General features: G+C 45.4%; 1 protein-coding gene across 1 annotated transcript in view; it reads left to right on the forward strand.

The window, feature by feature from the left end:
- Nucleotides 1-13,586, forward strand: part of CFAP57 (cilia and flagella associated protein 57) — a 104,010-nt gene that overhangs the window by 68,914 nt on the left and 21,510 nt on the right. The window contains exons 16-18 of the mRNA XM_077450644.1: nt 1,493-1,666; nt 4,398-4,556; nt 13,241-13,384. Coding sequence (XP_077306770.1) covers nt 1,493-1,666; nt 4,398-4,556; nt 13,241-13,384 — 477 coding nt within the window. The remainder of the gene's footprint in view (nt 1-1,492; nt 1,667-4,397; nt 4,557-13,240; nt 13,385-13,586) is intronic.

Raw genomic sequence — 13,586 nt, forward strand, 5'->3', positions numbered from 1 at the left:
CCTCTCCTTCCCACCGACAGCTGCAAGCACACAATAGGATCCTTCAGGATGGAGAGTAGGGGAAGGTTCCAGTAAATATGTCATATTTACCAGCTTCCTATTTCCTAAATGAACACAATGAGTGACTGATACTGATCACTCACTGTGTTTATTCATAACTGAAGCAAATAAACTGTAATTTTTTTTGTTGGTGGCGGTGGTGGTGGGGGGGCCTGTCAGGTTGGCTGTATGGGGCCCCATTGTTTTAACAGCAGCCCTGCGTGTCCCCATGTTGTTGGTGCTAGCAGAAGAAGAGAGATAGAAATGGGGTGGTACTAGTGGGGCAATCAAGTATACGGTATATGAAAGAAGTCATCTGGCTACAGTGTACATGTAACCCCAGCTTTCGTTCAGTGTAGAATTTCTTTTCAAGGCTTTGTGAAGGGAGTACACCTTACACCAGACATTCCCCACCAGGGTTCTTTCAGAGGTTGCTGGGGGTTCCTTGAGCCGTGTCTGATTGACCTCTGATTTCATGGTGCCAGCATAGTCCCAGGTCCAACATCACTTGGCAGTCAGTGGCACGACTCCAATTATGGTTTTAGCGGTATTTAAGGGGGCATTCTTCCTACTGATCACCAATGTAAGGAGCATTTTTCTTCTTGACCCTTAATTGATGGTGTTTAGCAGAGCTTCCTTGAGACCTGAAAATTATTTGAAGGGTTCTTCTAGGGCAGGGGTCTCCAAACTGTGGCCCAGGGGCCAGATGTGCCCTTTGCTTGCTTTTATGCAGCCCTTGGGGGAACGTTTCATCCACTGATACTTACAATGGGACATAATTCCCTCCACCCCCGCTCGCACCAATGGAGGGATACAATTTCTCCCAATTACACCAAATATGGGGCACTATTCCCCCCCCAATGATACCAACAATGGGGCACATTTTCTCCCAATGACACCAATATTGGGGCCCAATCACACCAATCATGGGGCACAATTCCCCCAATGACACCAACAATTGGGGAACAATTTCTTCCAATGACACCAACGATAGGGGACAATTCCTCCAAGTGATTCCAACAATGAGGCACAATTCCTCCCACTGACACTAATAATGGGTCACAATTCCTCCCAGTGACACAAATGATGGGTCACAATTCCCCCCATTGACACCAATGATGGGGTACAATTCCTCCCGATGACATCAACAATGGGGAACGATTTTTTCCAATGCCACCACTAATGGGTGCCAATGACACCAATGATAGGGGACAATTCCTCCAAGTGATTCCAACAATGGGGAACAATTCCTCCTACTGACACTAATGATGGGGCACAATTATTCCCACTGAGACAAATAACCTTTTCTACTCCCAATGGCCACAGTCCGGCCCCCCCTAAAACCTGAAGGTCAGAAAAACGGGCCTTTGTGTAGAAAGTTTGGAGACCCCCGCTCTAGGGTAAAAAGGTTGAGAAAGGCTGCCTTAAACCAATGTCACATCTGTCTTACCAGACCCAGGATGAAGCCCGACAACACCACAGAGAGTTTGAAGAGACAAAGAAGCAGATAGAGGAGGACGCAGACCGAGAGATCCAAGATGTAAAAATAAAATATGAGCGCCGTCTACGGGAGGAGAGAGAAACCGCACTGCGACTGAAGGGGGAGAATGGGATTATGAGGAAGAAGGTGACCTAACCCCCCCAAAAAATAAATAAATTGTATTGCTGCCTTCATTCATCCCTTCATTTCTTCCTTTCTTCATTTATTTTTCTTCCTCGTATTGTTCTCTAATCATTCTGTAGTCCAAGATAAGAACTAGGACTGTTTAAGATAACACAGGAAGTGTGCAGGGGACACAGGACAGCTCTGAATTTCTGACAGAATCAACAAGTTTTTTGATTGTATCCGAGCCCACCTTACCAAAGCATGAGCAGATATCTCAGTCTGATTTCCCCGTCCTCCATGATGTAACTGATGGCCATACACAGCTTAAAGTAGAACTATATGCAAAACTTTTATTTTTTTCATTTTAGATAGAGCAAGGGAAAGTTATGACCCCTGTCAAAAATGTTTTTGCCATCTGTGTCCTATTGGGGGGATTTCTCTTCACTTCCTGTCCCATAGCCAAAACAGGAAGTGGGAGGAAATCCTTACAAATTAAGGGAATTTCTTGGGGACACCAAGGTCACCAGAACTAGTGTACCCATTTGAAGATTTCTCCTCCATTACTTTTCTGGGGAAAACTCAAACTTTGCTGCTGATTTTAGGGCATGCTGCTGAACGTGTTCTAGCAGTTCCCTGTATGCCCTTTCCAGGTGCTGTTCTTTCCTTAGTAAATATTCCAAATCAGGTTTAAGCTCTGAGACCCCTGGTGAGACCAAGCATAGCCTCTCTGTATTCTCTAAGGTCCTCAAGGGTAGATTCCCCTTCATCTGCAAACCATCTGTAAAGATCTCTCACAGCAGTCCTGGGCCGCCAAAGTCCTATCCCTCCGGAGAGCATTCTGTTGTCACCCCTAAATATTCCTGCTCTGCGTGCTCTGGGCCCCCTGCCCAAAGTGACTTCCATCACAATGGGGAAATCCAATGAATTCAATATGGCTGACCGATTTAAAGCGGGGCTCCACCCTAAAGTGGAGCTTCCGCTCATCGGAACCCTCCCCCCCTCCGGCGCCACAATTGGCACCTTTCAGGGGGGAGGGGGGTGCAGATACCTGTACAGTACAGGTATTTGCACCCACTTCCGGCATAAATATCCGCAGAATCTGCGGATATTTACGCCACTTCCTGCGGGTCCCCCGCTGTCCGCTGGGAAACACACGGATCCCAGGGACAGCGGGGACCATCCTTATTGCGCATACGCAGTAGGGAATTGGGAAGTGAAGCCGCAAGGCTCCACTTCCTGATTCCCATACCCAAGATGGCGGCGGCAGCACCTGAGAGACGATCGAGAGATCTGCTTCGGGTGCCGACATCACAGGCGCGCTGGGTGGGTAAGTGTCCTTATTTTAAAAGTCAGCAGCTGACTTTAAAAAAAAAAAAAAAAACGGCCGAACTCCCGCTTTAAATCTTAATATATATAGCTAGCAGAAGCAGTGTGTCAAGTTGTTGTTTGAAGCTGGGTGTTTGGTAGAAAGTCTCTATAAGCTAGTGGGTTCCAAACTTTGCCCCAATGGGTCATATGCAGCCCCTTGCTATCCTTTATCCAGACCTTGAGACACTATTCCTCCCACTGATACGAAGCAATATGCCTCTCACTGACACAAACAGTGGAACATAATTCCTGCCACTGACAATGACGGGGCACTATTCCTCCCACTGTTATCAATAATGGAGCACTATTCCCCCCACTGACACCAATGATGGGGCACTATTGGTTCCCTCTTACACAAATGAAGGGCCAGGGGCGGTACTACCAGCACTTGCGACAGGGCCATGGTGTTCCGCCACTGTCGGGGTGCCTCAGCGCGGTTGCTGGCTGCAGGGCTCTGAGCTGAGAGTGTCTCTCTCATACATCCCAGAGCCTGCACTGACATTTCCCTCTCCCTCCTCCCTCGCATGGATGGGAAAGGAGAGAGCCGATCTGCTCCTTCTCCTCCCACTCCTCTCCTCCTGTGTGCACTGCGGGAAGTGTGAAGATAAGCAGCTGAGTTTGATCATTCAGCTCCTGGGCTTCACGCAGTGCATGCACAATAGGAGAGCGGTGGGAGGAGAAGGAGAAGATTGGCTCTCTTCTCTACCATCTATGAGAAGGAGTCTCCTCTCCCATCCGTACAAGGGAGACGAGAGAGGGAACTGTCAGTGCGGGCTCTGAGCTGTATGTGCGAGATGCTTTCAGCTCAGAGTCCTGCTGAGGAGGCACTGATGGGCAGCACTGATAGGCAACGCTGATGGGCACTGATTTATGAGTGATAAATGCCACCTATCAGGGCACTGGCTATCAGTGTAAACAATGTACCGACGGTCTTGCCGGTTAACGCTACTCCTTTCCTCACACAGACACAGCGTGGGAGGGAAAGACTGCCGATAACCAGCAAGTCTGTTTACATGTGATCAGCCGATCACATGGAAAAGGGCCACTGTGATTGGTCCTTTACCATGATCTGTGATCAGCTGTGTCCATGGACGCCCTCCCAGAACTGGAATCTTGGGACTCAGATGAAGGGGGAGAGGGGTTTAGGGGGCCCATGGTTTCTTGCACCAGGGGCCCTAAAGGTTCTAGTTATGCCCCTGGATGGGGCACTATTCCTACTACTGACACCAATGATAGGGCACTATTCCAGCCACTATTAATATCGCAATACAATACAATATCATAAATATAAGGAGAGCCCCCTTTATTACCTATCGTCTATTCTAGATCATCATTATATTTCATTTGGATAATCAGTCTTGTGCGTGGCCTGTCCCCTGTATAGTTCAGTAGCCTGCAGAAGGACATCGAGGAACGTGCCGCAGACATTGAGAAGATGAGGCTGGAACAACAGAAGCTGCAGGGGGTGATCAAATCTCTAGAGAAGGACATCCAGGGTCTGAAGAGAGAAATCCAAGAGAGGGATGAGACCATCCAAGACAAGGTGAGACCCCCCGACACACACAGCTACCTGACTGTACAGATTTCACCTATGACAACTTCCCATACGTAATAAATTTGGATATTTTAGTAACTTTACAGCGCTATACTAAAACCGATGCCTGCATTTAAATAGTTCACCTGGGCCAAGCTGGTCCAACAAGCTATATACTGCACTAACATAGGTACTTGCTGGGCATGTTCTATTAACTCTATATAGCCTCAGCTACAGTGGCTGCTGGTGCTAAACTTTTTGGGGAAGGCAGCAAATAAAGCCCCCCCACCCCAGGGTCCGCACTCGCCCATCCACCGCCACGGCTTCCCCGGCTTCTCCTTCCCGGCCAACCTGGCCTTCTTTAGATCCTCCTCTCCTGATTGGCCAGGAGGAGAAGCCATAAACCAATAGCGAATATTGATTTGCTAGTGTCACAAGTGGGTGGTTTCTGCGCCCCGAGCCCAACCTTTTTCAAGCCAATTAGAGCCTCGGGCTCTAATCATGTGCTTGGAAAAAAATAAGTCATAGAAAGCTAGGAGTCTAGTACCCCACCTGCAAATTGGGGGGGGGGGGGGGTTGGTGTCGACCCTGCACCTCTTATGGACCGCCCGCTACTGCTCAGCCATATACAGTATACATCGCTATGCTCCGGCAGTGAGACTCCCATCTCACTGAACACTGCCCAGCAGGGCTGGACTGGGACAGAAATTCGGCCCTGGACGTCATCCAGACCGGCCCACTTACATTTTGAGTGTCCCATCAGCATCCCCTTTACATCAGATTCTCATCAGCAGCCCCCTTACATCAGAGTCCCACCACAAGTTCCTTACATCAGAGTCCCACCACAAGTTCCTTACATCAGAGTCCCACCACAAGTTCCTTACATCAGAGTCCCACCACAAGTTCCTTACATCAGAGTCCCACCACCAGTTCCTTACATCAGAGTCCCACCACCAGCTCCTTACATCAGAGTCCCACCACCAGCTCCTTACATCAGAGTCCCACCACCAGCTCCTTACATCAGAGTCCCACCACCAGCTCCTTACATCAGAGTCCCACCACCAGCTCCTTACATCAGAGTCCCACCACCAGCTCGTTACATCAGAGTCCCACCACCAGCTCGTTACATCAGAGTCCCACCACCAGCTCGTTACATCAGAGTCCCACCACCAGCTCGTTACATCAGAGTCCCACCACCAGCTCGTTACATCAGAGTCCCACCACCAGCTCGTTACATCAGAGTGTCCCCCTCCCACATGTACTCACGGTTCTAAAGGCAGCCTCTCTTCTTCCTCTCTCCAGTCATGTGATAACAAGCGATAGGGGAGAGAGGAAGGAAAGTCTGCTGATCGTGTCTATCTCCCCCTGCAGGCTGGAGGGAGCAGAAAGCCTAATGCTCTCTCCAGCATATCTCGGAGACTGCTCCTCCTGACAGGAGTGAAATCGAAATCACTCACTGTCAGAGAGGAGCGGCTCCAGGACTGCACCAGACCGGCCCACTGAGCCATCGGCCCACCGGGAATCTCCCGGTAGTCCCGATGGCCAGTACATGCCTGCTGCCCAGCCATTCACAGAAAGCTTTGTATTCTATGAACGAATACAAAGCTTCCTCTGATTGGCTCAGGCAGAGATTGTGTTGATGTCTGCCTGCCACTCCACCTCCAATATATCACTATATAACATAACCGTATCATTTTGTAGAATAGCTTCACCTTTTATCATTAAAACATTCATCAGCTCTAGGTAGTGACTTTACCTTGGCTGTGATGATCTCATCAGTCGGTTGCAGGCAGGAGTAAACATTTCCTCAGTCTCCTCCTCCCCCAGTGATCAGTCTGTAATCAGTCTGTAACATTGTAACTTTGTAGCAAGTCACAAGGTGAGAGGCGGCAACAGGGCCATCTTTAATATTGACTGGACCCTGGGCAAACATTTTCTTGGGCCCCCTCTTCCATGCAATTTCACTTTCCACCTGCTCTGAGGCATACAATAAATAGCAGCTAGACTCAAAATCAGTTTACTGTATCAGATCCGGCTAGCGATTGCGATTGGTTGCCAGAGGTTACAGTGTATCATTACAGCTCACTAACTGGCTGCTAGAGGTTACAGCACACATTATGGATCACTGTCTATTTTCTAGAAGTTACAGCACATGACTTCTGCTTGTTGATTGGTTGCTAGAGATTACTGTACATAAATACTGCTCACTGATTGGTTGCTAGAGGTTACTGCATACTATTACCGCTCAATTATTGGTTGCAAGAGGTTAGTGCACCGCATTACTGCTCACTGATTGGTTGCTAAAGGTTACAGCACATCATCTCCTCATTGCCTGCACACCATGTACTGGGGAGGTGAGGGGACCCATCAATAGACAGAAAACTCCTAGGACTCCTGGGATCAGTGGCAATGCTGAAGGGGGGGGGGGGGGGGGGTTGATGAAATCAGTGGCAGTGGTGGGGGGATGGGATTAGTTAAGAAGGCAGTACACTGTCGAAAATTCTGAAACATGTAGAGCAAAGCTGGAAATCTTTGGTAAGTATATAGTGAGGAATTCTACCAATGTAATGGGGAATTAACAATGACCACCAATGTGAGGGGGAATTTGCACTGGCCACCATGTAATGGAGGATTTTACACCACCCACCAATAGAAAAGAGAAATATCTACACAGACTGTAATTAGAGCATTTACACCAACCACCCGTGTAAGGGGGGAATATACAATGACCTCCATGTATGGGGGAATTTGCACCGACAACCATTGTCGAGGAGATTTGTACTGACTACCAATGTAAGGTGACACTTCTACACCGACTACCAATGTTTGGTGGTCAGTGTAAATACTCCCTAACATTGGTAGTCGGTGTAGAAGTGTCACCTTACATTGGTTGTCAGTTTAAATTCTTCATAACATTGGTGATCAGTGAACATTTCCCTTTACATTGGTGGTAAGTGCAGAACTACCCTTACACTGGTGGCCAGTGTAAATCTCCTTTACATTGGTGGTCAGTGTAATACTCCCTATGTAAAGGAGATTTACACTGGCCACCATTGTAAGGGCAGTTCTGCACTTACCACCAATGTAAAGGGAAATGTTCACTGATCACCAATGTTATGAAGAATTTACACTGACAACCAATGTAATGTAGGATTTTACATCAACAGCCAATAAAGGGAGATTTCTACACTGGCCACCAATGTAAGGGAGAATTACACTAACCACCAATTTAAAGGGGCCTTCTACATGGGCCACCAATGTAAGGGAGGATTTGAAAATGACCACAAATGCAAGTTTGGATTTTTTTTAACGATTACCAATATAAAGTGAATTTCCTACACTGGCCACCAATGTAATGGGGATTTACACTGACCACTAATGTAAAAGTAGCATTCACAGTAACCAATGTAAAGAGGGATTTACACTGACCACCAATGTAAGGGGGACCTTCACACTGGTCACTAGTGTGAATGAAAAGATTGTACACCAAGTCCCAATGTAATGAGAAGATTTACACTGACCACCAAAGTAACTGAGACATTTAGCCTGCTTTCACATTTGTGCTTCGACAATACATGCAAAATCGCTTTCCTGACACCACAGAAACGTGCTGCCCTTTAGCAGATACACAGCAGTGCTATTAATTGTTAATGACACCCTCAGGCATCTGCTGAGGTGTGCGTATTTATGTGCACCAAAATTTAGGGTGCTGTAGCACCATGTTATTTTAAGGAAGGGTTCCACCTCCAAGGCTAATTGACTATAGCTGTAGGCAGGACTTTCCAGCATGCCCCTTTACCTCCCCAGTGGGCAGCATTCAGCAGAAGTGATGGTGGATATAACCTCAGGGGGACATTATATACATATGAATGATGCCTCTATTTATATATCAATGCCACGGTCCACGACTATTTACATATTAATGCAGGTTATTTACATGTAAACACAGGGTCTGCAGGCGAGTTATCTGTACATAGCAAAATGGCAGAGCTGGGCATCAGCAACAGAACTTTTACACTGAGATATCGGGACACAGCACGGGACTAAAACTTCAAGGTATCAGGAAATTTAAACTGGGATAGTTGGCAAGTATGAGGCCGCTGCTTTGGGCCCCACAACAATGATGGGGCCCGGGGCAGCTGCTCCTTTTGCCCTGCCTTACGTCCGGTTCACACCGCTGCGGGTGAGAGATCCGGATGTGATTCGCACTGCAGTGCAAATCACATCCGATCTCCGTAGCGATGCGAGTTCAGCCATACAGATAGTATGGCTGAATTCGCATCGCTCCCGCAGCAAACTCGCACGGGACCCTTTTTTTGGTCCGCAACAGAATCGGATCGCATGGGTGTTCACACCATGCGATTCGATTCCTGTGCGAGTGTGCAGATCGCACTGCGATATGCGGACGGATCTGGGGGTGTCATTAACATTTCATTGACACTCCCAGCCGTCCGCATAGGGCAGTGTGAACTGCCGGCGGGAGGCATGCGATGCGGGAAAACGCAGCGGATTCGCGGCGTTCCCGCATCGCTATGGTGTGAACCCAGCCTTAAAAACGGTCCTGGGCGGCAACAGGGGCTGATCTGCGTCAGACATTTATGAAAACAGACAAGATCTGCACAGGCAGCAGAATTGGCATGATCTTTTAATCAGCATCACAGCCCAGGAAGTAGATGGTGACCCCCGATAGTGGCTGAGCAAAGTTGGCTCTGTCCTAGCAAGAAAAGCAGATGAAAACATTGGACAGTCCAACAAAGTAAGAAACTCCACACGATTATCAATGAAAAAGATGTGTAACTTTAGGAGGTGCTCAAGACCACAATGAAATAATTTTAAACATATATAGTGATATACAATATCTCATAAAAGTAAGTACACCCCTCACATTTTTGTAAATCTTTTCATGTGACAACACTGAAGAAATTATATACAGTGGTGTGAAAAAGTGTTTGCCCCCTTCCTCATTTCCTGTTCCTTTGCATGTTTGTCACACTTAAATGTTTCGGAACATCAAACCAATTTAAACAATAGTCAAGGACAACACAAGTAAACACAAAATGCAATTAGTAAATGAAGGTGTTTATTATTAAAGGTGAAAAAAAATCCAAACCATCATGGCCCTGTGTGAAAAAGTGATTGCCCCCTAAACCTAATAACTGGTTGGGCCACCCTTAGCAGCAACAACTGCAACCAAGCGTTTGCGATAACGTGCAATGAGGCTTTTACAGCGTCCTGGAGGAATTTTGGCCCACTCATCTTTGCAGAATTGTCCTAATTCAGTTACATTAGAGGGTTTTCGAGCATGAACGGCCTTTTTAAGGTCATACCACAACATCTCAATAGGATTCAGGTCAGGACTTTGGCTAGGCCACTCCAAAGTCTTCATTTTGTTTTTCTTCAGCCATTCGGTGGTGGACTTGCTGGTGTGTTTAGGATCATTGTCCTGCTGCAGAACCCAAGTTGGTTTCAGCTTGAGTACACGAACAGATGGTTGGACATTCTCCTTCAGGATCTCTTGGTAGACAGCAGAATTCATAGTTCCTTTTATCACGGCAAGTCTTCCAGGTCCTGAAGCAGCAAAACAGCCCCAGACCATCACACTACCACCACCATATTTTACTGTTGGTATAATGTTCTTTTTATGAAATGCAGTGTTCCTTCTACGCCAGATATACTTGGACACACACCTTCCAAAGAGTTCCACTTTTGTCTCATCGGTCCACAGAATGTTGTCCCAAAAGTCTTGGGGATCATCAAGATGCGTTGTGGAGAAATTGAGATGAGCTTTGATGTTCTTTTTGCTCAGCAGTGGTTTTCTCCTTGGAACTCTGCCATGCAGGCCATTTTTGCCCAGTCTTTTCCTGATGGTGGAGGCATGAACGCTGACCTTAACTGAGGCAAGTGAGGCCTGCAGTTCCTTGGACGTTGTTGTGGGGTCTTTTGTGACCTCTTGGATGAGTCGTCGCTGCGCTCTTGGGGTAATTTTGGGCGGCCGGCCACTCCTGGGAAGGTTCACCACTGTTCCATGTCTTCGCCATTTGTGGATAATGGCTCTCACTGTGGTTCGCTGGATTCCCAAAGCTTTGGAAATGGCTTTATAACCCTTTCCAGACTGATAGATCTCAATTACTTTCTTTCTCAATTGTTCCTGAATTTCTTTGGGTCTCGGCATGATGTGTAGCTTTTAAGGATCTTCTGGTGGACCTTACTGTGTCAAGCAGCTCCTATTTAAGTGATGCCTTGATTGTGAACAGGTGTGGCAATAATCAGGCCTGGGTGTGGCTAGAGAAATTGAACTCAGGTGTGGACAACCACAGTTATAGTATGTTTTAACAAGGGGGGCAATCACTTTTTCACACAGGGCCATGATGGTTTGGATTTTTTTCACCTTTAATAATAAACACCTTCATTTACAAATTGCATTTTGTGTTTACTTGTGTTGTCCTTGACTATTGTTTAAATTGGTTTGATGTTCCGAAACACTTAAGTGTGACAAACATGCAAAGGAACAGGAAATGAGGAAGGGGGCAAACACTTTTTCACACCACTGTATATATAGGATGTAAATAATGTCAACCCCTTCTGTACACCCCTCCGCGCTTTATGAAAAAACTCAAAAATCCATATAAAGTTAAAGCTGCCGCTTAAAACAAAATTCAACGAATAAAATAGCAATAAACCAGAAACTTATAATCGCAGAGTCCACAGTAAACAGAAGTTTCTATGCAAATTGCAGCAGCGCTAAAACTTCCAAATACACTGTGTTCCAACAGAGGTAATTCGGTGCAGTATATATTAGTCTCTTTGTGATACAAGTAGCTTCCACCACCATTCACCACGTGGGACAAATGACTCCCCTTTTGGGGATACACTCACCAGACCACAAAGGGTCAATGCACCTTGAATACCCAATCTTGGATACACCAATCACCGCAGATCCACCTCCGTCCACTAGATGTCAGGGTTAAATACTTTCAGGGCTCCACAAGACATATATGCAAAAAACATAATAAAAAATCCACATAGCGTGAACCCGTTTAAACGTTTTTATTTGTATTGCCCATTAACCCATTAAAAATATGCGTAACAAACACAATCCAAATAGAGCGTAAAATATAGTGAGTATGCACTAAGTTTTAGCGCTACTGCAATATGCATAGAAACTTCTGTTTACTGTGGACTCTGCGATTATAAGTTTCTGGTTTATTGCTATTTTATTAACACCGAAGAAATGACACTTTGCTACAATGTAAAGTAGTGAGTGTACAGCTTGTATAACAGTGTGAATTTTCACTTAGGGGGTGTACTCACTTTTGTTACCGGCGGTTTAGACATGAATGGCTGTGTGTTGAGTTATTTTGAGCAGGCAGCAAATTTACACTGTTATACAAGCTGTACACTCACTACTTTACATTGTAGACAAGTGTCATTTCTTCAGTGTTGTCACATGAAAAAGTATAATAAAATATTTACAAAAATGAGAGGGGTGTACTCACTTTTGTGAGATACTGTATATACACTTCAAATACTAATAGACATGTGCAAAACAAAAACATTGGCTTAACATAAATTTGTTAAGTTTAGTTAAATTCATTCAATTTGTTTTTGAAAATTGGTTTGTTTATTCGCATTCGAATCTATTAAAATTTCTGAATTCAGTCAAATTACACTCAATTTGACCGAATTCCGAAAGTTCGAATAGATTTGAATCCCATTCAAATTGCATTCAAATCGAATTCCATTGAAATTCTATTCGAAATTGAATTCATTCTATTTGAAATTTCGAATTTTGGAGGGTGGTTATATTCTTTCTATTCCGTTCTATTATTTTTTTCTATTCTATTCTTTTATTTATTTTTTTATTCTATTCTTTTCTATTATATTATACTCTTTTCCATTCTATTCAAATCCAAAGCTATTCTTTTTGAAATTCGAATTTTGGAAAATGGTTATATTGTTATATTCTTTCTATTCTATTCCTTTTCTATTGTTTATGCTATTCTATTATTTTATTTTTCTACTCTATTCTATTCGTTTCTTTTCTATTTTAGTCAGTTCTATTTATTTGGGTTGTAACATGACAAAATGTGGAACATTCCAAGGGGTATGAATACTTTTTCATGGCACTGTATATGCATTTTGACTAGGCGGATTCTTGTTTAAAGTTTTAATAAATGCACCGCTAATTGTAAAATAAATCGATAGAGCTGAGAGGCTGTCATAGGAAGTTAGATAAATGTGAAGGTTCATACCTGACTGCCCTCGGACAGTCATCCCCGACTGCCCTCGGACAGTCATCCCCGACTGCCCTCGGACAGTCATCCCCGACTGCCCTCGGACAGTCATCCTCGGACAGTCATCCCTTACTGCCCTCGGACAGGCATCCCTTACTGCCCTCGGACAGGCATCCCTTACTGCCCTCGGACAGGCATCCCTTACTGCCCTCGGACAGGCATCCCTTACTGCCCTCGGACAGGCATCCCTTACTGCCCTCGGACAGGCATCCCTTACTGCCCTCGGACAGTCATCCCTGACTCTGCACCCGCATCTGAGCCAAAAGACATCCACTACAAAGGCTTCCCTATATGGGACCCCTCATGCTGGGACCACCTCTGATCACTGCTAATGGTGTTATAATAACTTTACCTGACTATCATGGCTGACATCCCCTCCCCCCCTTGTCTGTAATCCAGGAGAAGAGAATCTATGACTTGAAGAAGAAGAATCAGGAACTGGAGAAGTTCAAATTTGTTCTCGATTACAAAATCAAGGAGCTGAAGAAACAAATTGAGCCCAGAGAGAATGAAATCAAAGAGAAGAAGGAGCAGATTCAGGAGGTGATACGTCTTTCTGTCCCTCTTACAAACCTTTTTCAAAGCACTGCGCAGCAAAAACAGCTACCATTTTTTTTTTCTCTTTTATAAAATACTTGTTTTCACTTTTTTTTTCATTATTTTTGCATCTCAGTGCTGCTGATCACCTGCATCCTCTTTGCAACTAGACATGTGCACTGACAAAAAATTAGTTTTTTTGCTTTAT

This window comes from Lithobates pipiens, unplaced genomic scaffold (assembly GCF_037356315.1).
Source record: "Lithobates pipiens isolate NorthernLeopardFrog02 unplaced genomic scaffold, aLitPip1_a1.2 Scaffold_23, whole genome shotgun sequence".
Classification (NCBI taxonomy): domain Eukaryota; kingdom Metazoa; phylum Chordata; class Amphibia; order Anura; family Ranidae; genus Lithobates; species Lithobates pipiens.